We start from the raw sequence: 26,187 nt of genomic DNA, 5'->3' as shown, positions 1-26,187 counted from the left end.
CCTATCAAAGAGAAATATCAAAATGATGCATTCAAACTCTACTCTCCTGTTGCAGAGAGATGTTTTATGTCAAAGTACTTATATTGTAGATTTATGATGACATTTCCATATGGTACTCTAATTTGCTGCAACACAAAGAGAAAATCCAAATGTAAACTAAGACAGGAAATCAGTGGTTGACTGTGGACTTGTGTTTAAGATACAGACCGGCACACAAGCAGTAGATTTTTGTTATGAAGAATAGATGGGACAGGAACATCAGGGTGAAGGTGAAAGGAAAGTAGTTTGTGGTCATGGGGAAAAGTAGAATGATACAGTTGCAAAGTACTTGTACTGTTGTTCCCTTTATCTTTTTTTTATGTCATGCACACACAGTTAATTAACATTTTCACATCATTTAAACAAAAATAAATGAATATAAACCTTTTTATTTTACTATTTGTACATTATAGGTTTGTTATTTTTACTCTTTACAATCTTGACCTGTGTCGATTATTGTTTCTTACTGAATATCTTTGTTCCAATGCTCATTCCTGTCTTATTAAAGGTTTTGAACAAATAAACAGATGATTGCATACATTAAAAGATGAGGAAATCTCCAGTGCTGGAGACTCCCAGTTGCAAACACTCTGTGCATAACTCTTTAACAGCAAAAGCAGATGATTAATATTAAATAGTATGTTCATAAACTGTCAGAAAAATCTCAAAAGTTTCTTGAGTAAGATCGAGTGGTTTTTTAAAATTCTCCAAAGGGGATGCTGTGGTGTGAATAATGCCTTTATTAATGGCTAATACATCATTTTTGAGTGGATTATAGGTCCCTATGGCTGGTATTTTCCTTCAACTTAACAGGATGTGACTGGTCGGCTCTGTGGAGATAAAATAAAGAATGAATTTAATATATTTCTAAGTTTTATTATAGCCATATACACCCCATAGGCCTAGTTAGGAAGGGGCAGTTGAAAATGTGACTGTCTGACTGTGTGTAATGTGCCACGGTGGTGGTGGTGGGGGTCCTTTAATTTGATCTCCCAAGATGTGGCTGGATAAGCGTTGTGCTCTCGGAGGTGTCATCGTTGCACTCTGCCCACCTCACTCACAGTTACGTAATTTTACACTGAATCATTCCACAGTGTTAAACAGCTCACAGAGCTTAGGTGAAGGGGGCTTGTTGGGGGAGACAAGGGGTGTTCAAGTAAGTTACACTCACACACCTCCTTTCCAGGCACCCACCCCATGCACACTCATTGCATAACACTGTTGCTGTGTGTGTGTGTGTGTGCGCGCGCAGCAGGCAGGTCCTCTCCGGTGCTGCTGTAGTGGCTGCTCGGTGCTGGAGGAGGAGGCAGTGGTCGTTATTGAGCGCGCCGGCGGTGGAAGTTGCGCTTCAGGGGAGCACTGTGTTTGTGCAGTCGGTCGGTCGGGGAGTCGAGCTTGACTCACACAGAGGTGCCTCTGGCGGCAGCTTCCCGGAGTCGGCGAGCAGCGGCAGCAGCTGAAGAGTCAGACGGACAACTCGGAGCTGAAAGATAAGCACTCCTCCTCCTCGTCCTCCTCACCTTCATCTGCCCCCCTCCTATTCCTCCTTAAAGCTCCTGGATGCGCTGAGACGGCGGGAAGAGTGTGAACGCCGTTTCCCTCCCCTCCTCCACCCCTGGTGTACGTAGACCGGACCGGCCCCGGTGTCATTGGATGGAGAGAGGCGCCTGAAGAAGGGAGAGTGGTGGAGTTGGTCTACCCCTTCTTCCTCCTCCTCCTCCTCCTCCTCCTCCCCACTGCGCCAAAAGAAAACTCCGGGTAAGAAATGCGTGCACACCTCACTCAGGCCGACAGCTGCCATCAGTCCGCACTCTGTGGCCTCACATGCAACACGCAGCACGGCCACACTTGGGGACTTGCATACGTGTTTTGTTCTCCTGTGCATCTTAGTTGTCAGTGAAGGGCTCATTTAAAGCGTGTGAGGCTTTAGCTGCTTCCTGTGCTTATATCTCAGCAGAGGGGATGGGTGATTTTCTTTTGTCTTTTTCTCTTTTTTTTTTTGGTCTTAATTCTCTGTCACAGCATTTCAGTGACTCGGCTCTTTTCCCTCTCTCTCGACCCAAATATTGATTCTCGTTGTGAGAGAAGCAGGTTTTAAATTCCTCTGGGGCAACAGGGGTTAAAAGGAGGGATAACAAATGGCACCCCGAACACGGGAGCTGTCTGTTCAGCACCACTGCGCTCAGCCCGTGGCCTGAAAACCGCTCAAACTTAGAGTAGCTCCCGTTTACAGCAGCCAGAAGGCTGTTATTTAAATAACGAAGTTTAAGTTTAGTCTTCCAGTTGTTACGAACTGCTGATCTGTATGCACTGAACAGTTAAGATAGTCCATTAAGGGTCGGGCACAGGGTTTATTAAAAACCCTCTGAGGCAGTCCACTGATTTACAGTTGTTTAAATTCATTCACCTCCCCCCTCTGCCAAAAAAAAAAAAAAAAAACACAACTAAAAAAAAAAAAAACCAAAACAACCCGTCAGTGTTTCATCTGATCCAAATACAAATCTTGAAGAACAACAAAGACTAATTTAGTTATCTATGTCAGATCAGATGCTGTGTTTTCTTTGATGCTCTCAACATGAGAAAGGGGTGGGCATTTATAATTTCTAGGCTGGTATTGCTTAAACCCTCTGCTGTTTTGGGACACTTTAAATTTTTCCTTTTAAAAGTTGTATTAAATACTAGATTACTAGTTTTATGTCTCCAGGCCTCATAACATTTTACAAATGAGAGGCTGGGAGGATAAATGCTAACAGCTCTGATATTATACACACTACTGTCGCCTTTGTTATGAGGCTGTGAAGGAGTATTGTCTCTCTTTAAAGCTTTAGAAGTAACAAAAACTAAATAAATAAATAAAAATATTGGCAGCCAGTACACTGAAGTAACTTGCTGTTAGCAGAAAAATCCTGCTTTGGTTTTTAATTTTGCTTATTACCCATAATGCAGATAGTAATCCCTTAAAGGAGCCAAGAGTGTGTCTGGTTGATAATCTATCTTTGAGGGTGCCTTCTATTGTAGCCCAAGTTGTCCAATTGTCCCTCCGACTTTTTCAGGCTGCAAGGGCACTAAAATAAGGTCAGCCTATGTGGAAAACTAAGACTTTTTGGCACACTTTTCAGTCTTTCTTGGATAAGTGAGTGAGAAAACAGGAAATGCAAGACAACAACCGTGAAGCAGTTTTTACTGTCGCTGACCTGGGTCTCTAAATGGAAAGCATCAGCCAAACAAATGAACTTTTGGAAAGATGGCACTTGTTCAGAATTTTGAGGGACAAACATTTGGATGAGTTTTGCTCCAACATTTGAAAAAGTTCAGTCTTGTGGACCTGATATAACACTCTGATCCTCTCCCAATCTTCAAACAGCCTCCCTGCGGCTTTCTAATGATACTAGTGATCTGCGTGACGTGGCACAGCAGTAGAGATGAAATCGCAGTGTGTCTGTGTCTGTGGGATTCTCTGAAATACGGCCTGCTTACTATTCAGTTCCTCCACCAGCCCTTGTAATCATCACAGCCATTCGTTTAACACCTACTCTGTTTCTCTCTCTATCATGGACTTCCCTCTTTCTCTCACACACACAGACAAGCGCACACACTTTAACTCCAAGACATAACACAACACATTTCCCTTCCTGTGTCCCTGTTCACCCCATCGGAAGAAAAGCGTTATTGCATTAAGAAAAGTGAGAGCACTTAGATGAACAGTGAGGACATGTGGCTTTGTGAGTCTACTTTAACACCTACACACCCACTGCCATTATGAAAATGATCTTTCCAAACATCGAGCTGTGGCTTAATGTATCACAGCTAATATTTCCAGAACACAGCTTTATGGATTGCTTTGTTTTAGTTCTTTTTTTTTCTTTTTTCTTTTTTTTTTTTGCTGAATGCATGTGCTCAGAGCAGTTTGCTGTCTGTCAAATACAGCATAAACTCGTAAAGTGGAGCATGATAAGATGAGTCATATTTATGGGATTAACTGTCAAAGGAGTTATCAGGCTTTTATCGGTGTTGACATCTAAAACCAGTTGCTTTTTTCACAGTTCTCCTTGACGTTTTAAGAAACACACTAAGAAAAACTGAAGAGTAATTCTGACAATCCAGCTGCTATTTTTCGCAGAGACATATAAAGTACCATCAGTTTTTGTCTGCATGAAATCCGGGGGGGGGGCTGCTCATTACTAAAAAGAAAGCTGATCTCATTTGGGGGGCACTTTTGGTGCCAGCTGACGTTTTCACAAAAAAAAACTGTTGTGTAATATCAGCTCAGCAGTTTGCCAGTTGGAGGGCCAGAGTTTTTCCCTGATTAAGTTCCATCTATCTAGTTTAAGATGTGAGCACATCCTGTTCCTGTTACCATGACAGACTAGTTAACGGCGGCTGCCTACACTTTCACTGACAGGGAGATTCTCACATGACTTGTGTTCATTAATGACATCAAGACAGTTCAATGGTGTTAGGTCAGTTTGCATGGATTAAAATAATGGTCTTTGGTTTTCATTCTCAGACATTTCCATAGTGGATTTAGAGATATAAAAGAGCCTTAAACCTGCATTGTATCCAATGACCATCTAAGGAAGAATCCACAGGCTGTAAACAGTCAATGTGAAAATGGCCCTACTTCTCCCTTGCTGGCAAAGCTGGATGACTGATTCAAGTTTATCTTAGCATCTGCACAATCTCATGCTTTTTAATGGTCTGCTGGCAGAGATTGATGCCTGCACTATGATGAAACACATTTGCCCTCAGTGATTCTTTTTTATTAGCAAATTTAGCAAGTTAAGATAACCAATGTTAATTTTCTGATGGGAATACAATCTTAACACTCAAGTGGGCTGCAAAGGCCCAAACTATCACTTTAACCATCACTGTGTAGACTACGACATGTAATGACAGATGCTGCCATCATTACCAAACCTCAGATATCAGTCAGTGTAATAAAGCCGCAAGTCTCGAGGTTAAATATTCAGAGTGAGATTTAACCTGCAGAGAAACAAGAATTCAGAGTGAAAGCATAGACGCTGTGTTACTGTCCAAATACCTTTGGATCTGACCACAATTGCTCAATAAATAATCAATAAAACTTTGGCTTAGCTTCAAATCCCGATTCTTCTTCACTTTGGAGAATTTTGGCTTCCATCCACTTAAACATTACAGAAGGAGAATGAACCTTTTCATTCCTTAACCTTAAGTCAAGACTCATCAACATTTTTGCAGCACTAAGTGCTTCCCAAGTCCTGTATAAGCCAATTTGTGAGGTTGTTAATCTATTAGGTTTATGCTCAAATTAGTTAGTGTAGAAGTAGATTGAAGAGCACACGTTTTAGCTTTTAGGCCTGAAATCAAAACTGCAGGCTGAGAGCTTGGGAGTAAACGAATAATGAAAAATCATCAGCGTCAGCTCTGTTCAGGTGTGAAGCAGTCATCAGCTTCTTTAAGTAGTCTGACTGATTGTATTAAGGTGCATCAGTGCATGAAACAGTGATCAACCAGATTTGGGAAAGTAGTGGGCGTTGTGCGTCATTATTTATCAGAATACAAGGCAGAAAAGATTCAGAAGATGAACCTGTGATTAACTCCACCAAACAGGCGTTATATCTATATTTGTCCGGTTTGATTTTGTTCTGTATAATCGGGATATTCACCTTTGTGACTGTCTGCTGTGTAATGTGGCTGTCAAGGGATCTGCAGGCTTCTTCTCATCACAAACTGTCTTGGGAAGAGATGACGGTTAGCCTCCAGATTTTACAGACAGATCAAATAACAATTGTTTTAGTAGCTGCAGACTGAAGAGACTGTAAGTTGTCACTCCCTTCTATTCCATTTTGAATTGAATGATTTGCAAACTTGACCTTTTACAAGGTCAAGTTTCATTGTCCCTGCTATGTATAGTAGCTAAAGTCAATGGATGATGACTTCGCCATCCAAATCTGATCTTTTATTTGTTAATCCAAGGTTGGTCCATCCGACACATTTTTACATACAGCGACATGAATGGGCTGTGATTTTCTAGTCTTCTTGATCAGTACAATAATCTATATATATTTACCCATCTTGATCAGACACCTGCTCCCTGAAACCAGAACTACATATTTTTCTAATAGAATTTGCTTTCACACTAACCTTTTTACTAGCAGCCCTTCTCCTGCCTGGATTCGCAGTGGGGTTGTGGATGTGGTTGCTAGGTAATAAAGTACAGTTTTGTATTTCTGCTGTCAATTAAATTAAATTACAAACATGGTGTTTGGCCAATCGTTGCTGCTGTCATAACTTTAGGGTTACAGGTTTGGAACTAATTAGGGACAAAACAAGCAGTGAGTCTTTTGTTGAGAAACGTTTGGGATTTATTCTTAACCCAGACTGACTTAGGTGATTGGCCATGCAAGTTCATCCTGCTTCAACTGGCTCCACAGCTGACATTTAAAAAACCTGGTGCCAGCTGGTGCAGTGCTACTTTTACTTAACCATGCACCGAATGAGCTGTCGAAAACCTGGAAGCCAAAGTGTGGCTGACGTGGAAACAGGCCTGATATGTATGGAGGCAGGACAGAGTGAAGGGCAGTGAGGCATACTGCTTCTTGGGCTGTGCGCAGATTGCAGTGCTGTGTTATTCGTGTTTGTTCTCCAGATCCCATCAGTGAGGCAGTTAATTTGATTATGAGACACTGATCAAGATTAAAAGCAAAGTTGATTAGGAGAGTGACAGAGAAAGAGTTGGAGCGGAGCAGCTGACGGTCCTCAAACCCCTTCACCTTTCTTCTCTCTCCAGCTGCTCATCTCTTCATTATTTTGCTCCATTACTTCGCACCTTGCTCATCCTGTTATATATAACCTCCACTCGGTTTTTTTCTTCTCTCTTCCTGTGTGTGTGTGAGGACATGTATCTCTGCGCCTGTTCCTATTCCAGATCCAGCAAAAGGGACTTGTTTTCTTCCTTCCTCTCTGGTAGCAAACAACAGCAGCTATGGCTTATTTACATGCAGTGTGCTGAGCTCCCAACAGGTTTGTGTGTGTGTGTGTGTTTTTCTTCTTGCTGTTTGTGTCTGAGGCTGCTTGGTTTGCAAGCAGCAGTCTCTGTGTCTGCTTCCTCTCCAGTCACAGTGGTTGTTGAGTAGGAGACCCTGCACCAGAGAAACCGAAGAAGCAAAGGAGCTTTCACACTCAGGCACAGGGGCCAAGATGAGAAATACCTTTCTTCTATGCTGCTGAGATTTTTGCTCCTTTCAAAATGTAAGAAATTTCTAAATGCAGCAGTTTATAGTGTTAGCAGTAGAGGGATGATCAGCATCTTTAATCTGGTTGTGAGGTTCATTCAGAATCAGAATCTAAATGGAGGAAGGGCTTACATGCTTTAAAACAGACTGAAAGTCTAAATCAGCAGATTTTTTGTGTAGTTTTCTAGTTGACACGCTTGAAGACACCCACTCATTTCTTCATTCATCTTCAACTGCTTATCCTTTTCCGGGTCATAGGGAGTGCTGGATCCAATCCCAACTCACACTGGGTGAGGGCAGGGTCACTATCCATCTCAGGGCCAACACACAGAGACATACAGAGACCAACAACCACTCACACTCACACCTACGGACAATTAAGAGTCACCAGTTAACCCAAATATGATGTCTTTGGATGGTGGGAGGAAGCTGGACTACCCAGAGGAAACCCACGCAGGCATGGGGAGAACATGTAAATTCTGCACAAAAAGGACTCACGCCGGGATATGGAGCAACAGCGACAACCGCTATGCCGTTGTGCTGCCCACACCCACTTAATGTGTCAAAGGACCTATTTGTAAATTTTGCTATCTATGTCCTGTAAAGGAAACCAGCACCAACGTTTGTATCTATCACTTTTTTTGTACTGCTGAAGTTAACATGCTACATAGCAAGTCCCAGTACTGAGGTCTTAAGAGCTGCAACTAGGCACATGATAACCTCTTGTCCTCCAACAATATAATGGTCAAAGCTCCTGTCAATCAACAATCACCACCACCTGCTCACACCAAGAACCCACATTTAGCAAAAGAGTAAACTTAACCCGGAGTACAGAACCTTATTTCACTCCTACAGGCAGTGGGAGTAATTATACAAATGAAACCACATCAATTCTAATCTGTATGTGACCCCCACCCCTGCCCACCTCCACCTCTGACAAACCAGTGATTAGAGTCATTACATGCATCGCTGCTGGTGTGAGATACACCACAGATAGATTTAAACCTGTAGCCTGTTGTAAAATGCACAGATTCACCTGGCTGAGCACGATCATCAGGAGCCTGGTAATTGTTTATATGTAAAAACACACAGCCTTATCTGTTCAGAGTCAAATATTCAAATATTTATTCTTGGAAGTATCGGAAGCCCTTATTTGAAATTTTGCAGTCGAGGTAGACAGCAAAGGTGTGACAGGAGAGCAAAGGGTCGCGGTCAACAACGTGATGATGTTGTAGTTACATTTTGCATGCATCTCAGAACGTGCCTGTACTTTTCATTTGAAAATCCAACTTTTATAGTGAAATCTAAGGTACTAACATGGCTTTTGTTGATTTAATATAAAGATATTTTTATTGAGGCAAGTGCAGGCCCGCCAACACAGCACCTCCATCAATAGAGTTAAGACATGCGCCTCTGTGTGTCGACTGCGTGCGTGAGTTGAATTGTTGAGTCATTTTCAGTGGCCTGAAGCAAATCAGCAAGGTCTTCTATGGAGATCAGACACTTCACTCAGTCTTGTATTCAGTGCTGTGATACTCTGTTTCTGTGAAAGGCTTATATTGATGGAGAGCAGGCTTTATAGCTTATATCCATTTGGCACATACACATACACACACACACACACACTTTTGCTTTGGATAATCAGATTTTCATTGCAACACCAACAACAACAACACTAACTTTACAAGAAGAAAAAGCACTTGTCTGATTTTTAAGTCTTACTTTGCTTTCTGCTGATTCTCCCTTTGACAGCCTCATTACTGCTCTGGAAAATTGCATTGCACAAATTTTCCAAGCTCTGTTCTATTGCATTATCCACATGCCAGTGAATGCTCATCACAGGCTGTTTTGTGAGCTGGTGTTGTAACGGGACATCATTTCAGGCACATCTTGGTAATTAAACCATTCTTTTAGCAAGCAACGCTGCTCTGCATACACTGAAAGAGGAAAGGGCTTTTTAGGCATCATGGGGAACGCTATCAGACATGTCCCTTCGGCGGCACTGAAAAAAATCTAAAGATGTGGGAGAGGCGAGCTCACATGGGCGCAGAGATGACACATCAGTGGATAAGCTTTATAAGCAAATGGATAAGCAAATTTATATCTTTCTCTCAACAGCCAAGTCTCAATGGGCGGTCAGGCAAAGCAAAACTCCAATACCTAGAGGGGAAAATGGATGAGATATGAATCGCTGACACGTCATGGAAATTAGACATCAGCAGACCTCTCGTTACAGTTGTGTGGGTTTGGGTCTAACAACTGCAGCATAGAAAAATGTGTAGGCAAAGTGGGAATGCAGCGTATGAAGGCTCATCCAATTCCTTCCCCTTCATGCTGACATTGCTTCCTCTGTTTTCATTTTTCTCCCGGTCCCAGTTTGTCACACCAACTCTTTTTACCTGCATCTCAACATCTTCCTTATCACACAATGGAAGGATGTTGGCAGAGAAAATGGGATACAAAGATAGCAAAACAGCAAGGTCAAAAGGCAGATTATGTGCAGCTCGGGTTTACACACAAGCGAATACCTGCGAGTGTCATTTGAAGGATGGTTTCTGGCATACACATGTGGACCTCAGAGTATTTATCATTTTCCAATTCAAACCTGAGAGGAGTTGTGTGTTGGCTCCTATGTGCCTCTGCTATCCAAGGGTACTCATAACTTTACTGTCTCTGCAACGAGCTGCAGAACTGTAATTCTAAGCCTTAAAACTGGCAGATGATGCTTTTCTTTGCATATTGCAGATTTCATCTTCATCTTTTTGGAAACACTTCCCTTCGTGCTTGTGATATATTTTGGAAAAGGCTTTTAATTTACAATGTAAGTTCTTTGCCTCTGAATCCTTTTCACCTTGTGAAAACGTTTTTTATATTTTCCAAATAACTATTTTGTAAAAATGCTAGATGGTTGCATGTTTGTCTGATGAGGAAGAACAGGATTACAATGTGGTGTGAGGCTGAACTTTTTTTTCTATCTATTACAGCAATAACCAATAAACTATGACCGATTATTGACCAATAACAAAGGACACCTGAGTATCCCGAGGTACCTAAACACCTCATGGCCTAAAGAACTGGTGTTGATGAAGTGAGTTCATTGTGACAGTCCTGTGGGTATTACACCACAAAGTGTTAGAAAATAATTCCACCTTGACGATTTCCACTTCATTAAATCCTCTGGCAGCCAATTCAAAATGACCAGTTGCGTTGAATGACCAAAAACGTGTTCTTTTTCAAATGTGTCTATTTCAAGAAATTTGGACTTCATTGTTGGTGTTCTGCTGCTGTTCTCAGCCCGCTGAGACACCACAATGCCTATGCTGCCTCATTATTTACTAAATTGGTCTTCGACATGGTGTTGAGCTCCCCCTCTTTTATTCTCCCCCTCCATGTTTCTTATCTTTCCCTCACCTCCACTACAAAGCTTCCTCTGGACCCACAGTAATGTTACACCAAGCGGAGCCGAGCTAATCAGAGCCATGCAGGGCCGAGCCGTGGTTTGCTCAGAGCTCCCCTCTGTGCCAAAGATTCCCTGTGCTTTTGCTAATGGCACATCAGCAGCAGCTGTCAGTGGGCCCTGCACTGCGTCAGCCACTTTAATTGGCCAGCATGGTTGTGGTCTGCAAAGCGCTCAGCAGAATTGAGTGAACACCCCCCTACACACACAAGTGTACACACACACACTCAAACATCACCAACAACCCCTCCCACCAGCCTTTTTTCTATATCATTAGTGTAATGCTCCTGTTTCCCTCAGGCTGCTGAAATATGGGGAGATTCCAGCGGACAAGGGAGGAGGAGGGGAGGAATGAGTCACATGCAGGCAACCACCTTTTTTCTTTTTTCTTTATTTTTTTCAGTTTGCGGAGGCAGAGAGGTGCAGGGAAATATTGTCAAACAGCTATTTCTGGGTAACACCTGGGAAAACTGAACAGATCTCTGGTTGTCAGATAAACTGTCAGTCAATTAAGTGTTTGTTCCAATTTCTTAGTGTATAAAAAAGATGATTTATAGCTGATCTGATCTGTTACTGTCACATTAAAGGGAAAACTGTGGCTTGTTCATGTGCACCATTGATTACTTGTAGATTTACCCAGAGGGCAAGAGATTACATAATCCCTTCTGTGCAGTTTCCCCCAAAATGCAAGATCAAGCCACAGCAAATAAAGAAAACATCATAATGGCCGGATTACGTTTCCAGTCAATGCACTGTCAAGACAAAATGGGAATATTTACATACTTGTCAAATCACATTTTGTTAATGCTGAACAAGTACATTTCTGCTTAAATATAGATAATATGAATGATAAAGTATCTATATATTATAGATCAGTAAATCATATAGTGACAGCAGCATTATTCAACTGGGATGAAGTTAGGGGGGAAATGGTCTGGTTCAATGCAGGAAAAGGTTTCTACCCACTTCTGACACAGCATGCTTATTTACATTGAAACAGAGATGTGACCCATAATATGAGTCCAATCCTAAACACAGACAAGAAGAAAACTGAGGAAATGAAGTTTGGACTCTGATATGACAAATAAAGTTTATATAGCCAACCCATCTACCACAAACATATGCAAATAACCTTCATATACACTATGAACACTGACAAATGAAGTGTGTGATTATGTAGTTACCATGGCACCTGTCAGTGGCAGCGGGTGAACTTTTTGTCCTGAAGTTGATGCATTAAAGCAGGAAAAAATGGTAATAAGTAAGGATGTGAGAAAAAAAAAAAACTACTGAAGCACAGACAGGGTCATGGGTGGTAATGGCTCACTGATGTGCATGGGGAGCCAAGTCTGGTCCCTGTGATCCAATCCAACTAACTAACTAGAGTTTGCTGTGTACGTATGTATGTGTAGCTGCAGACCAGTCAGGGTGTCCATGTCCACAACCAAAACCTCATGAAACCTCAGAAACATGAGCATCAGAGTTGGACAACAGAAATGGTTGGTGTGATGGAGCAGGTTTTCCTTTGCATCATGTGGACGCTTACATGGGACAGACATGACAGGTGGTCCAGGTGGTCCCCAGATCCCCAGATCCAGTCCAAGCATCTGTGGGATGAGCTGGACAAACAAGTCTGATCCATGGAGGCTCCATCTCCGTCTGAACAGGTCAGAGCCGTTTCGGGAACAGAGGGGTTCATGACAGGCAGTTGGTCATCATGTTAATGTGATCTAGCCATCAATTATGCTTCAGACTGAGACATAATTGAGAAAATGTTGAATAATAAATATTTATATATATATATATATATATGGTCCATGACAGAGGAGGTTGGTTCATGCACAGATGATTCCCATGATGCATTAAGGCAGGTTAGTCCACAGCAATGGCCAAACGCAAAACCTCCAATCTGAAAAATGACGGAATATGAGCAGCGTTCCGGGTTCTCATCATCCATAGTGAAATCCACCAGTCAGGAAATTCTGCAGATATGAGGTCACATGTGTTTGCTTTGCTTTATGCTGAAGGGAAATGGATCAGGTTGCAATGTTATTAACAGGATTTGTCCAGACAGGTTCATTCTGTCTGTACTGATACGGATTCTCCTTTTTTCCCTCTCAAACAGACTGCTGTGTTTATTCAGGTGTTCTTTACCTTGACATGTTTTAACTGCTGTCTTCTTGCAGTCTTCCTCAAAGGAGACATCATGTGTTTTTCTGGTATCTAAAGTCTGAGAATGGGAAAATCGTTGTCCTGTAACTGAAATATTAATCATGGATAATGAACTAAGTTGTTCTTTATTCTTTGTGTGATGCCCCGTAGGTAACAGAGCAGAGGGCACAGATTTTATGTTATCCTTGACATTAAAAGCCACTATAACTTATCATTGTTTGGATGTTTTTACAGGCTGGCTGCAGCACCATGTCCTCGGCTCAGGGTGGGGATCTATCAGGCTACCATCTTAGTGGTGAGTGTATCCCCCCCCAGCAAGTCACAGACAGTTTCCAACGCCCTATGCTTGTCTCTACATGAATCCCTGTGTATTTCTATCAGAAATTAGGCTGTCTGTTGACATCCTTTGGTCTATTTGACAGTTCTTTTCACCTTGACACACACACTTTATAAAACCTCCAGCCTCATTTGTGGCTTAACACCATCAGAACATTTGAACTTAACCTATAATTGGCTTTATCTCTTGTGTTACAGCACAGTGATAAAGCTGTCAAAGTCCTACAGATGCAATTCATCATTACAAAAGCCAGCTGGGCGCAGGCTCATAATCCACTCTGAAATTGCATCATGGCACGACGCTGTGACATGGAATTCAGAGCGGCTTTTCAGTTTGGCTGTCATATTCTGTTAGAGTTTGTCATATTGTGTCACCTGATTTGCATAAAACTTCAGGACTCCCGGCTGTTCCCCAAAGTCCCAACTTGCTATTAAAAGACAACACTTGAAACGGTGGCTGTGCTCAGCTTGTTAAGGCTCCTAAGGGTCTGAAAGTAAAACCCCTCACTAAACTCTCTTGACTGTGCTCTTTCACAAATGGTCAAACTTTTCCTTTCAGTATAAAATGCAAACATGAGGCCACAGCTTTATTTCACTGATAAAGCGGCCTGTGATTTTCCATGTGTGCTTCAGTGGTGCGTAACCCGCCTGGCTGGGAGATTGGCATTTACCTAACGGGCTTCCTTGTGCTGCTGGGTGTGGCTGGCCTCAACATCTGGAAGCTGTGGAAATCTGGCACCTTCCCTGCGCCATCCCCTTTCCCCAACTTTGACTATCGATACCTGCAAGAAAAATATGGAACCTCCTTCTCAGAAGTCAGACAAAAGGTACATGTCCCTCCACACTACTTGCTCAACATTCTGCACAAAATAGATGTCTCTGAATCTTTCTCATATGGCACAGAAGAGAGGTGGACCGAAGTTTGTATTTTACATCCCCCTGACTTAAAAATGTTTTTGTCCCACTTTTATTTCCTTCATAAAGAGAGTGGCGGCTAACAACCACCGGCGGACTTCCACTACCTCAAGTCGTAAGGCCAGCCTGGCCCTCGGTGACACTCCAGATTGCTTCAGGGACCTTGGCCACCTGGAGCTGATGAGCAGGGAGCTGGACCCAACTGGCATGGCCCAGCTAAATCGTTCCATCTCTACTGACTCGCTCAGCTCCATATCCTCCATCGCCAACAACTTTGGCCACGACTTCACAGTCGGCCAGCTGGAGGTGACGCTGGAGTTTGAGACATCAAGGCAGCTGGGCCAGGGAATGGCAGCGCTCCACATCACTCTGCACCAGGGCAAAGATCTGCTGGAGAGAGAGGAGGGAGACTTCCCCGGCTGCTTCATCAGAGTCTCCCTGGGGCCAGAGGAGCTAAATGTTGGAATCACACGGGTAAGGATCTTGTTTTTTTGTGGAAATATCAGTATTTGATATTTTCTAAATTAAAAGCCAAATGAAACTAGAAGATTATGTTATCCTCAGCATTTGGACTTACTCGACTGGAGTTAAGAGTCTGTTCTCGGCCTTTCAACCACTTTACCTGCATTGTCCATGTCTTTCCAATCAGCATTTGTTATGATTTCAGTCTTGATGGTAACATGATTGGTGCTTGTTCTGCAGCATTTAGAGAAGTCATGAACCGAGCCTGTGGAGTATGTACATGAGAAGCCCCCATTGAGCAGTGTTTTTTACTCAAGGGTCCTCAATGTTCTTGTCTCACACCTGCATGTGGACAAGCCAATACACATTTCTAATAGTGCTTTGACACTGTTCCTCAGATGTGAAAATAGATCTCTAACTGTGGTGGTAATGCACTGAGGAACCATCCATAATCCAGTTCATTAATCTGCCTGGGTTTTTGGAACAGTCATCTGATTTTTTGCAGCACAGAAGAAAACCCAAACTCACTCAAACACACTGGGGGCCAGAACTCTGCACAATGAGGAGCATCATTTTAAAAATGCCCATCAAATATTAATGTATGAAGAAGATGCAAAACTAGAGACTGAAAACATAAAGTCATTAGGAGAATGTTTACTGAACAAGTAAATGAGAACTGAGGCAGTCAATTTAGAAGTTGAGCCATTTTCACATAATCTTTAATAAAACTTGTTTTTACAACCAGTCGCCCCCTGATGGTCATTAGATACAATGCAGGTTTAAGGCTCTTCAGCTTTGGTTTCACTTTACAGCTCCAGTGTTTATGCCCACGCACAGCGGCATAGTGGTTAGCTTTGTTGCCTCAAAGCAAGAATGCCATGGGTTCGATGGGGCCTTTCTGTGTGGAGTTTGCATGTTCTCCCTGTCTAGGTCAATTGGTGACTCTAAATTGTTTGTAGGTCTGAGTGTGAGTGGTTGTTGGTCTGTGTCTGTCTGTCTGTCTGTTGGCCCTGTGATGGACTGGTGACCTTTCCAGGGTGACCCCGCCCTCAGTGTGAGCTGAGATTGGCTCCAGCAACCCCCACAATCTTGAAAACAGATAAGCAGTAAAAGAAGGATGAGTGAATGTCTGTTTATTCCCACTTTTATTCAAAATCTAAGGGGTAAAGTAGTGAACTAATCCTTCCGGCAACAGCCCAGATAGACTTCACATATCCAAGTGATCAACAATCAACTGCCAAATCAATCACTTCGCTAATTGTTTCACCCGTGTATTGTGTTTTGTGGCTCAGGACTGAGGATAAAAGTGGCTTTTAAAGTTTTGGGAGAGAGAAGGGGCTGCAACAGTATGTGAAGCCTTCTCACTTTGGGGGATTTTAACAAGCTGATTTGAAGTTTCAGCTCTGGCTGAATTTTAGACAGACAATATGACAAGACGATATGTCCAACAACGGTGAGTCTTGATCCTGCAGCTTTGACAGGTGAATCCTCTCCTGTCTGAGAGGAAGAGCACTTTTCATCGACTCCCCTGGGAGCTAGATGGAGTGAGGGAGGAATCCTTCACCTCCATCAGGAATCAATGTGAGTGACTTTGAGTTCTCTCATTTTGAACCTGTGTTTTCCTGCATTTTAGGTTATAATGATGAAAATCTGTCACATTATAGAAAAAGTAATCTTGATGTGATTCATATTTACATTTTAAATGCACATCAACACTGCAGGTCACAAGCAACTGATATAAGAATATACAAACGATAAAAGACTAGAAACCATCAGACTCTTTCAGAGTCATCAGACTTTTTGACCAGACTATCCTGTTAATATCTTTGGCTGTAATGGTCTTCAGGGACTGTTGTGCAGATCAGTGAGTCAGACAATGTGATGAGGTACATTGAATTCACAGGAATTTCTTTTTCTGAACGAACATTTCTATCTGGTTAGTTTTAACAGGTCCTTATTGAATATCACCTGGTTCACATCACTGTGTAATTTATGACAATGAGACAGCTCACTTTTATCCAAAAGAACAAGAGTTCCCTCCTAAAAATATGTTCACAAATTGTCTTCTGTATTTTCTATGAATCCAGTCCAGTTAAACTGCTACCTTTTACATTTAAATATTTTAGTACACTATATATAATATTATCACCATAATACCATATTTGACTTTTTACGTTACGATCTATAAATATGCCCAACTGTTGTATAAATGTTTGTAACTAAAATGATCAAAACTTTGTCCATGATCATTTCAACATTCATCATGCATAATTTCTTTTCCTTTATTGTCCTTTTGATGAATTTATTTGCCATTTGATGGTGTAAATGTGTTTGTCTATATTGTTGTTTGACATTTTCCTGCTGAAACAATGCCATAAAAAAGGAGTGGTCTAATATGGGGCGACTGTTGTGACGGGAAAAGAACAGAGCTACATTCCTCCATCTGCTGCACCTGCCTCTCGCCTTCTGCTCTAAGCTCCACATTTGCCAGGAAAATCACTAATTCCTGCCTGGCCCTGAATCAGCAGCATGGTGCCTGGTGTGACTGCTTTTCGGTACAGTTTGTGCGAGCTGACATGGACGACACGCAGAGACTCCTTAGGGGGCTCCCTCTGACTGGAGCGTGTTGTTGTGTTGTATTACTGTGCTCAGGCTGGCTATAATAATAATGGAGGCAGCCACTGATGCGGCGGCTCCCTCTTTAATCTTGAGTAGTGCGGAGGACCAAAAGAGAATGCTGACATCAGCTCTGCATGCCCTGATGGACAAGCCAGCATTTCTCTCTCTCTCTCTCTCTCTCTCTCTCTCTCTCTCTGGTTTTCTTCTGCTCTCTCACCTAGGCTTTTATTTGTTATCACTGGTTTTATTAAACCCCTCAGCTCTCCATCACTCCTTCTTTGTTTCCTTTCTCTGGCTCATTACTCCCCTCATCTCTATGTTTGCTGTCACCCCACCTATCTGTCTTTTTGGCCGTAATAATGTGTATGCCACTCTGTTCTCTCTCTTCCTCTTTCTTCTGTAGCTCACACTCACACAGGCCTCTCCCTCTTTTTATTGCCCCTTTTCCACCACACACAACTCAGTCGTTATCCCCCAAGTGATGGGCCTAACAGGGCAGACGGACGGCCTCGTATTGAGGATGGAGAGCAGGTCTGTGTGCTGTGGTGTTAGACAGATACTCCCTGTTTTGGATGCTATATGTCTGTGTACATATTTACACAGCAGCATCATCAGGATCTTTTCTAAATTCTGTAGGTGTTGCTTTTTTTACTCCTCTGCTCTGTTTCACCGTGTTTTTGTGAAAGCTCCACCGTTTATTTCATGTATGTTTAGCAAAATATTTTTCTTTGTATTTCACGCTTGAATAAACAGTGTAAAAAAAAGGGGCTATTATTAAATCCACTCTCCCCTGCACATATACAAGTTGCCTGGTAACTTCTAAGTGCTTTGTTAATCTTTGTTTCAGCTCATACTGCAGCAGCTGATAGATTGGTATCAACACTGGACACAATGTTAGTGTTGGTCAATTTGGTTGAGTGGCTAAAGTAATCATCAGGACGTGCTTTTGCTGGCCCTGGCCAAACTGCTGTTTAACTGTATTCTTCATTGTTAAAGAGGGGTTTGTCTGCCAAGAAAAAAAAATGCAATAGTGATCAGCAAAATGAAATGATGCTCCTGGTATTTTTATCACAAGATGATGCCAATGAAAAAAAGAGGTAGCATCAGAGTGGAGGAGTAAAATTTACTGTGGTAAGAAATGTTTGCTCAATCCCCCCAGAAGTCTTAAATAGGGAAGAGAGTGACTTGTTTGCTGGGGTCTGTGGTTTTTGACCAATGCTTCTACTGTGCGTGCTATTGATTTAAATACTTATTTGTTGCCAATTTAGTATTGTACGTGCAATCACTCCTTATTTATTTTTTCTTGATAGTTAACCCTGTTTTGACGTCTTATCTGCGTGCTGATTGCTTGCCAATGACGCCAAATGTGAATTGCTGAGCCAAAATTGTATGGACTGTTGTCTCTGAGGTGCGTGCATACATACATTGAATTACTTCTTTGAGGATAAATAAAGTAGGCTGAACGGAACTGAAAGTATCTCCAATGGAGTGTAATGCACTTTATGTGGAGCATTCCACTGTAATGTTACTTTCCATGTTTAATTATGATATATTAATGGATTTACCTTCTTTAGAGAGCCATTATAACTAGGTGGATAGAATTATCATTTTACTCTGGCGCAAAAAAGTAAAAGATCATTAAATCTAGTAATATGCATAGTATGCATATATATATGACTTTTTCTTTTTGCCTTACAGTGATTCAACAATTGTATATTAAATTATAATCACAAATTGTTGAAATATTATTTGTACAATATCTGAATTGGAGTATATCCTACGATTTATAATGTACCTCATGTTCTTCATCTCTGGAGTGCCTTCTATGTTTTGTGAGTTATCGTGCCTTCTTAATTTGTTCTTGCTCACACTGTTTTCTGGCTTCATTGTTTTCAACCACTTGACTCTAAAAGTAAAAGTTAACCAAATTACAAAAACCTTAAAATATATGAATGATTTGCATCAACTTTGGTGATCATTTACTGTTAACATTTTCTTTGTCTGGTGTGTGTTGCTTGACAGTGGCAGACCTTGGCAAGGTCCAACCTTGTAGCTTCAGTTCATTTGCTCAGTTTAAAAACCTTACATAACATTAGATTCAGCTTTATTGTCACTACACAGCAGAAGCCCTTTGAACAGGCAAAGGTCTGATCTAACACGGAACTGCAAACAGTAGCAAAGTGCATTGAGGTAAGATATGCATGGAATGAACAATAAGACAATATGCAATATGTATGGTATGAGTGGATTGTTTGACTGGATGCAACTTTGATATGTACTTCAATGCATATTTAATTTGTGTTGCTAACAGCATATCTGTTGAGGAAAAATTTTCCCATAACCCACACTGCCAGTTTAATGGGTATTTAAACATAAAATGAGCCTCCGCTGTAATAAGTCATGTCTTTACGAACATAGTTATAGCGTGAAAAAACCTTACCTCTCTCTCTACTTTAGGTAGCTAAGATATTTCTCTCACTTTCTTTTTTTTTTTTTTTTTGATGACTAGTTTCAAGAAAAATTGTCAGATCTGCTTTACTTGGGGTCCAATTGTGGAAGAGGCTGGGAACGCTGTGAATGCAGAAGGACTCAACTGAGTGATCGTCTAATGAATAGAAAGTGTTTGGTCTTTTTGTACTTCACAAATTTGCTATGAAGTAATGTGATTCATCTTGCAAGCATTGTAAACACCAGGCAGGGGAGTTTTGGTACTCTGGGGTTTACTTGTACTGAAGTTACTATACAAACTCAAGCACAGAACAAAACTGGGCTATCTCGTGGTCTCAGTTTATAATCCTGTGTTTTCATTTGTTCCCTCTGACTCCTTCAGGTCCAGACAAACGCATTCACCGTGATTTTTGATGAACGCTTCTCCATCCCCATGGACCTGCCCACTTTGGAGGAGTACAGCCTGCGCTTTGCTGCATTTGGTATTGACACTGATGAGAGAAACATCAGTGCAGGAGTAGCAGAGCTCAAACTGTCAGACCTAGACCTGACCATCAGGCCATTCAGCACTTGGCTCTACCTTCAAGATGTTAATAAGGTAACGCATAACACATAATAGGTAAGGTAAACACATAATATAGACAAAGTGTCAAATGTGTCAAAGGTTGCAATGGAGTATGATACAAGGAAATACTGAAAAATAACGCCATACAAGATTATACACTTTGGGATTTCATGTATTTCCAAAATGATATGAAATACCTCCCAAAATATCTGAATATTTTTCACATTGTGACGTGTAAGAAATCCAGCTGGGGTTTGAGACCCTCTGCTGGAAGTTAAGATATACTACATGCCAAATACAATCAATAACAGAGTTAAGTAAATTACTTTTAGCACTGCATACTTGATATTAATAGTTAAAGAGGCACACAAAAAAAAATAAAAAATAAAATATGCAATAAAATGCCTCAGTGGTGTTTCTGCTGCCAGTTGTATCAGAAAATCCCAAACAGAGAGTAGCTAATTCAAATTTACTACACCAGGTATGTCAACAATACTTTAACTATACTATATGGTTCATATCCTATATAAGCCTAACAAGTCCATATATAATTTTTTTTAATCAACCAACTTGTGATAGATTAAAAATAAGAAACTGGACATGACACAGCCGCTGGCAGTACTGTTTATAGTAAAGTGCAGTACGGCTCGTTACTGCCTCTAACATCCTCATCAGCCTCATAAATGCTTCTTGCAGTGATTTGAACTTCACCTGATATGATGGAGGGAGTAGCTCCTGATTATTCATGAGCGCAGAGAGTGGAGCATTTCTCTGGTAATAATTACAGGCTTTTTTCCATTAGTTGAACTCTGTTCAACTCTGTTCAACTAATGGGTCATGGTCAAGGTGACTGTCAGTGCCCATAGCCCATAGTAGTAGATTTGTTAAAAGTAACGGGAGAAGAGAGGGCATCTCAATATGTACAAATATATTAATGACAGCAGACAATTAGGACAGCACAGACATGGGCAGGTGCTCACAAGGCTCACTGATTAGGATTAGAAGCAAAATAAAATAAATAAAGACTGCTAGAATGCCAATATAAAAACCTGTTAAGAGCATGATTCAGGGACAGTGAAGTAAAAAAAACCTAATCAGGTTTCCAATAAATAGGAATAAATAATTTAGACCTTGAAAGTAAAAATGCACTGAGACTTGTTTAAATTATAACAGCAGCAGGAACAAAGCTGTGTGGTCCTACACCTTGGGAATCTGAGTTTCCGTTTGGATAGCAGGACCTGGAACTCACTGGATAGGGGGTGGGAGTTGTCACTTGAAATGGAGCTGGCTAGCTGCTGCAACTGTTTAGTGTACAGTGACTTTAGGCCCAGGTGTGGCGCCCCAGTCAGCCGACTTTACCATATCATGATTTGGTTCGGTGAGATCTTTTTCTTTCTTTTAGGGGCAGGTTTCCAAAACATGGCACAAGATAGAAAGCTAAATCTGACTCAATAAAAAAGCGTCATCAATGTCCAGCCAATGTAGAAACAGGATAGCTTCCTAAGACAAAACAGACGCAGGTGTCCCTTCTTGTTCTTAATTTTACAGCTTTCTTTAAAGTTCAGTCCAAATTCAGTCAATAACAGTCCAAAGGTACTTGTAGGTTTACACTTGTTCAACAGTTTATCCCTAATATTGGTGGATTCAGGTGTTTTGGCATTTATCCTAAAATCTTTGGTGTCCTTTTTTAGTCTTGGATAAGTTGAGTTGGAAGTGTGAGTCACAACAACAGGGCCATGACTACTTTCATTTACATGAATGAGGAGGCTAACAATCACCAAGTTGTCAGCATACTTTAAGACTTTAAGACCGATTTATTGGCCCATGGCTTCTTGTCAGGGTATACTTTGATTCTCTTCTTGGAATTTAAAAGCATCCTTAATAGACCCATAACACAAATCCAGGGTCTTCTTAGGATCTTTTCCAGCATTATAAGAGCTACTATAATCCATTTGATTGAATTTGCATTTAAATGACGCAGAATAAAAAGATGATCAGTAATTGTCATGACAATTTAACAGTTGAATATTAAAGTAGGAGGAAATCACAGTGACATAGTGGTTAATGCTGTTGCTCCACAATAAGAGGGTTGTGGCCTTTCTGTTTGAAGTTTGCATGTTCCCCCCTTGTCTGCGTATGTTTCCTCTGGGTACTCCAGTTTCCCCCCACTGTCCAAAGACATCATGTTTGGGTTACTGGTGACTCTAAATGGTCTGTAGGTCTGAGTGTGAATGTCAGTGGTTGTTGGTCTCTGTCTGTCTTTGTGTGTTGGCCCTGCAATGGACTGGTGACCTGTCCAGGGTGACCCCACCCTTACCCAGACTGAGCTGGCACTGGCTCCAGCACCTCCCACAACCCAGCAATGGTAAAGTGATACAAGATGAATGGATGAATGAATGAATATTAAAGTAAGATCACCAACTGGTTGAAGAGCTTTTGAATTTAAAATATTTAAAATGTCTGCTGGTCATCTTCAGTTTTAGAATTCATGTCTGTCTCATAACACTCACATTTTCCATATTGGGATTTACATAAAACTCTCTTTGATTTAAAGATGTGGCAGCACCTAAATGTATGATTGTCCAGACTTCTGCCAACAGATAAGTGGCAGGAGGTGTAAGGAAATGTGTTTCTAGCATCAGAGGTCATGAGTCTGATAAGTTGTGCTTTGAGTCCACAGGCGGTGGATGCAGTGGGGGAGATTCTCTTGTCTCTCAGCTATTTGCCGACAGCAGAGCGCCTCACTGTGGTCGTGGCCAAGTGCAAAAACCTGGTGTGGACCAATGGCAAGAACACTGCAGGTTGTGCATCCTGTAGTGTGTCTGTCTGTCTCTCTCTAACATTAACATGAACTCTTGGCCACTGCATTTTAACAAATGATTACAATATCATCACTGAACAAAACACTGACTGGCTCAGTTATAACAGTGTCTTAATGTAAACTCCCAGAAGATGTATTTATTGTCAGCCAGAATGGTAGATCCTTTAATTGACTTGTTCAGCATATTAAATGTGCACATACAGGTCATCTACAGAAACAGTGCCATTATCATCCACAGAGCTAATTGTGCGTGCATGACTGTGCTTGTAATTGATTGCTCTTTAATGACGAGTTTATTGCATTATCTACAAGCTGTGTGATGGGGGGTTTTGCTGCATATGTGTCGACTGGGAGTTTGGGCCCGAAACACTGTTGTGATTTTACAGTCTCACTCTCATCACTCATCACTCTCATCCTCAGATCCGTTCGTCAAAGTTTATCTCCTGCAAGACGGGAGGAAGATTAGCAAGAAGAAGACTTCCACCAAGAGGGACGACACAAACCCCATATTCAACGAAGCCATGATCTTCTCTGTGCCATCCATTGTCCTTCAGGTAACACCTGAAACTCTGTCCTGAACCAATGAGCTGAAAAAAGAACCGCAGTAGAAATTTAGGTCATGGAAAAACATGTGGTACCAGAAACAAAAAAACAAACCAGTGTTGCCATTGGTATGGTATGGATAAAGTAATGGCAGGCTGTTTTCAGCTAAATGTCAGCCTGAAAATTAAATTTAACTTGAAGCTGACTGGTATGTCAGGGGGTAGAGAAAATATAAAACTTGAGCTGATGATAATGGTGATGTGGCTCTCCAAACTTAATATGAATCATCTGTAGATGTGTTGTGAATGTTATGGCAAGCCACTGCTAATGCTAGAAATGTGCTAAAAGCGCTCATATATGTAATATGTATGTAAATCAACAAGTGCTAAAAACAAGTAATAAAAACAAATGTTATTAAAAGGTGATGAGGTTAAAAAGCCTCAAATAATAAAACTATCAAATGTTATTTCCTATGTTCATTAAACTGATTCCTTAATATCTGGATGAGCCAAGCTGTAAAGAGAGTGCTGAGTCATTCTTACATAGCAGATTGTGTAACCATTGTTGTGGCCTTTTGCAGGAGCTCTCCCTGAGGGTGACAGTGGCAGAGGCCACAGAAGACGGCAGGGGCGAGAATCTGGGTCATGTGATCATCGGCCCCGAGGCCAGCGGGATGGGGATCACCCACTGGAACCAGATGCTGGCCACCCTGAGGAAGCCCGTGTCCATGTGGCACCCCCTGCGCAGGATCTAGTGCTGTTTGCACTTGTACATATACCAGCCCCCTTTCACGTAAAACACTTTACTTTTCACATTTCTTTTGGATCCCCCCTTGTTTGGGGCCATGCCTCAAATCTTTTCACTTCTTTTCTTAAGATAATGGCCAACAAATGGCATTTTTCAAGAAGGTAACAAATTGGTTAATCACCTTAATGCAAGGGGAAGAAATCTGAAAAGCAAGTGTTTGACCCTGCAGTGGATGCATCTGGTTGTACATCATTAAAATGTTTGAAAGCCATCTTTTTCATTTTATTCTGGTTTAGATGCACTATGGCTGAGAGGTGGCATTTAGGAGGGAGCGGTCCATTTCCCAAACTACTGAAATAACCCACACTAACTGATGTGGCTGATTGGTCTATGCTCCATTAGTGAGTTCTGGTTTTGGTTTGAAAAAATATACTGAATCCTGATTTCTTCTCAAAACTCTGGATGAGAGATTTTTGTTTGGACTTTGAAATCAATTTCCCCTTTTTCGAAAAAAGTGACACACCCCTGCCCCCGAAAATAGATAAATCCCCACCCCCTGCATGGTGCCTACTATGGTTGTAGCGTATTATAGCTGTTTAAAGAATGATCTGAACTCAGCCGGAGGGATGAAATTGCTTCTCTTCAGGAAAACCCTCTTTTGTCTTTTCATACCAGTCATTGATTGCGCCTACTTGATTGATTTCTTAGCAATTTTAGGATGAAATGGAGTTAGGTCTATTGGATTTACTTGCGTGATTTGCTTAAAGTGAGATTCAAATAATGGAGGTTTTTGGTATGTTCAATATTTAATGTGCTTTTGAAAAAAGAAGAAAAGAAAAAAATCCAGGTACTCTTATCCAGGTGAAATAATTGTAATTTGTAGCAGTTGTTACAGGGTGGCCAAATCAGATGTAATCAGCATATAAATATCATGTTCTATTTTTACCATAATAAAATTTCGTTAAATATGCGAATGCAATACCAGTTGCATTTGAATATTTAGCAGTGTAAATATTGTACTACAAAAGTCTGTTCATTGCCATTTTCTTCCTCTAAATTCTGGATGCAAATTTTATGACTCTTACATCAACTCCAAGGTCATTTACACGGACTATATTTAATACTAATATCTTTGCTAACCAATTAATTAATATTAAAACACCTCTGGGAATTTAGTGTGTCATGTAAAGTATATTAACCCCTTGAAATGGGTTTACACAGTCCTTTATGTTTGAGTTAACACCTAGGTATTCTGGGTTAATCTGTAGTCCTTTTTCACTAGATTCTAATCACAGTCATTTTAGCTTGTGTTCTTTAGCTACAGGCAAACTTCTTGGAAGCATGAGGTTTGGTTAAAGTGAAGATAATGTGACAAGAGTCTAGTAAAGGTCAGAATGTCAAGGTGAATTTTTATTCATCCGAGATATTCTCTAAAAGACATTGTGCAATAGTGTTGTTTTGTTGTAACTTCTGAATGTGATTAATCATGTGAAATATTCTGCTTTGGGTATCATCAACTTCATGAATTATTGTGATTATGTTTTTTGATTGGATTCTTCTTCCAGCAGAAAACTCCTCACCTCACTTTGAAAATCCATCCAAAAGCAACACACCTGTGGTGGTCATATAATAGACGATATTTCCTACTGTGCCAAATAATGAAGCAATATTTTCATTTACAATCAACATTTGCATTGTATTCAACAAAGCTGTAGCCTACATCCAACCATGCATGATGTTATTTAGCATTTGATGTGAATGTGCCTCAAGAATAAAATGTATTGTGTGAATGCTGTTTGAAATAAAAGCAATTCAACATTAACAATTTCAACACTTGTTTTTGTCTTTG

At 41.1% G+C, this 26,187-nt stretch overlaps 1 protein-coding gene across 2 annotated transcripts; it reads left to right on the top strand.

Moving 5' to 3' along the window:
- Window positions 1–1,140: 1,140 nt before the first annotated feature.
- Window positions 1,141–26,149, top strand: syt12 (synaptotagmin XII). Of its 2 annotated transcripts, XM_029523075.1 has the most exons (9): window positions 1,141–1,195; window positions 1,292–1,797; window positions 13,117–13,177; window positions 13,852–14,045; window positions 14,203–14,607; window positions 20,045–20,260; window positions 22,908–23,028; window positions 23,469–23,602; window positions 24,172–26,149. In XM_029523075.1, the coding sequence occupies exons 3-9, from the start codon at window positions 13,132–13,134 to the stop codon at window positions 24,343–24,345; spliced, it is 1,290 nt and encodes a 429-aa protein (XP_029378935.1). In that variant the 5' UTR covers window positions 1,141–1,195; window positions 1,292–1,797; window positions 13,117–13,131; the 3' UTR covers window positions 24,346–26,149. The 2 variants fall into 2 exon arrangements, with proteins under 2 accessions (XP_029378935.1, XP_029378934.1); XM_029523074.1 differs by lacking the exons at window positions 1,141–1,195; window positions 1,292–1,797 and adding an exon at window positions 12,205–12,377.
- The last annotated feature ends 38 nt before the right edge of the window (window positions 26,150–26,187 follow it).

This window comes from Echeneis naucrates, chromosome 16 (assembly GCF_900963305.1).
Source record: "Echeneis naucrates chromosome 16, fEcheNa1.1, whole genome shotgun sequence".
NCBI lineage: Eukaryota > Metazoa > Chordata > Actinopteri > Carangiformes > Echeneidae > Echeneis > Echeneis naucrates.
Note: the sequence above shows the minus strand (reverse complement) of the source record. Positions and strands in the feature narration are given on the sequence as shown.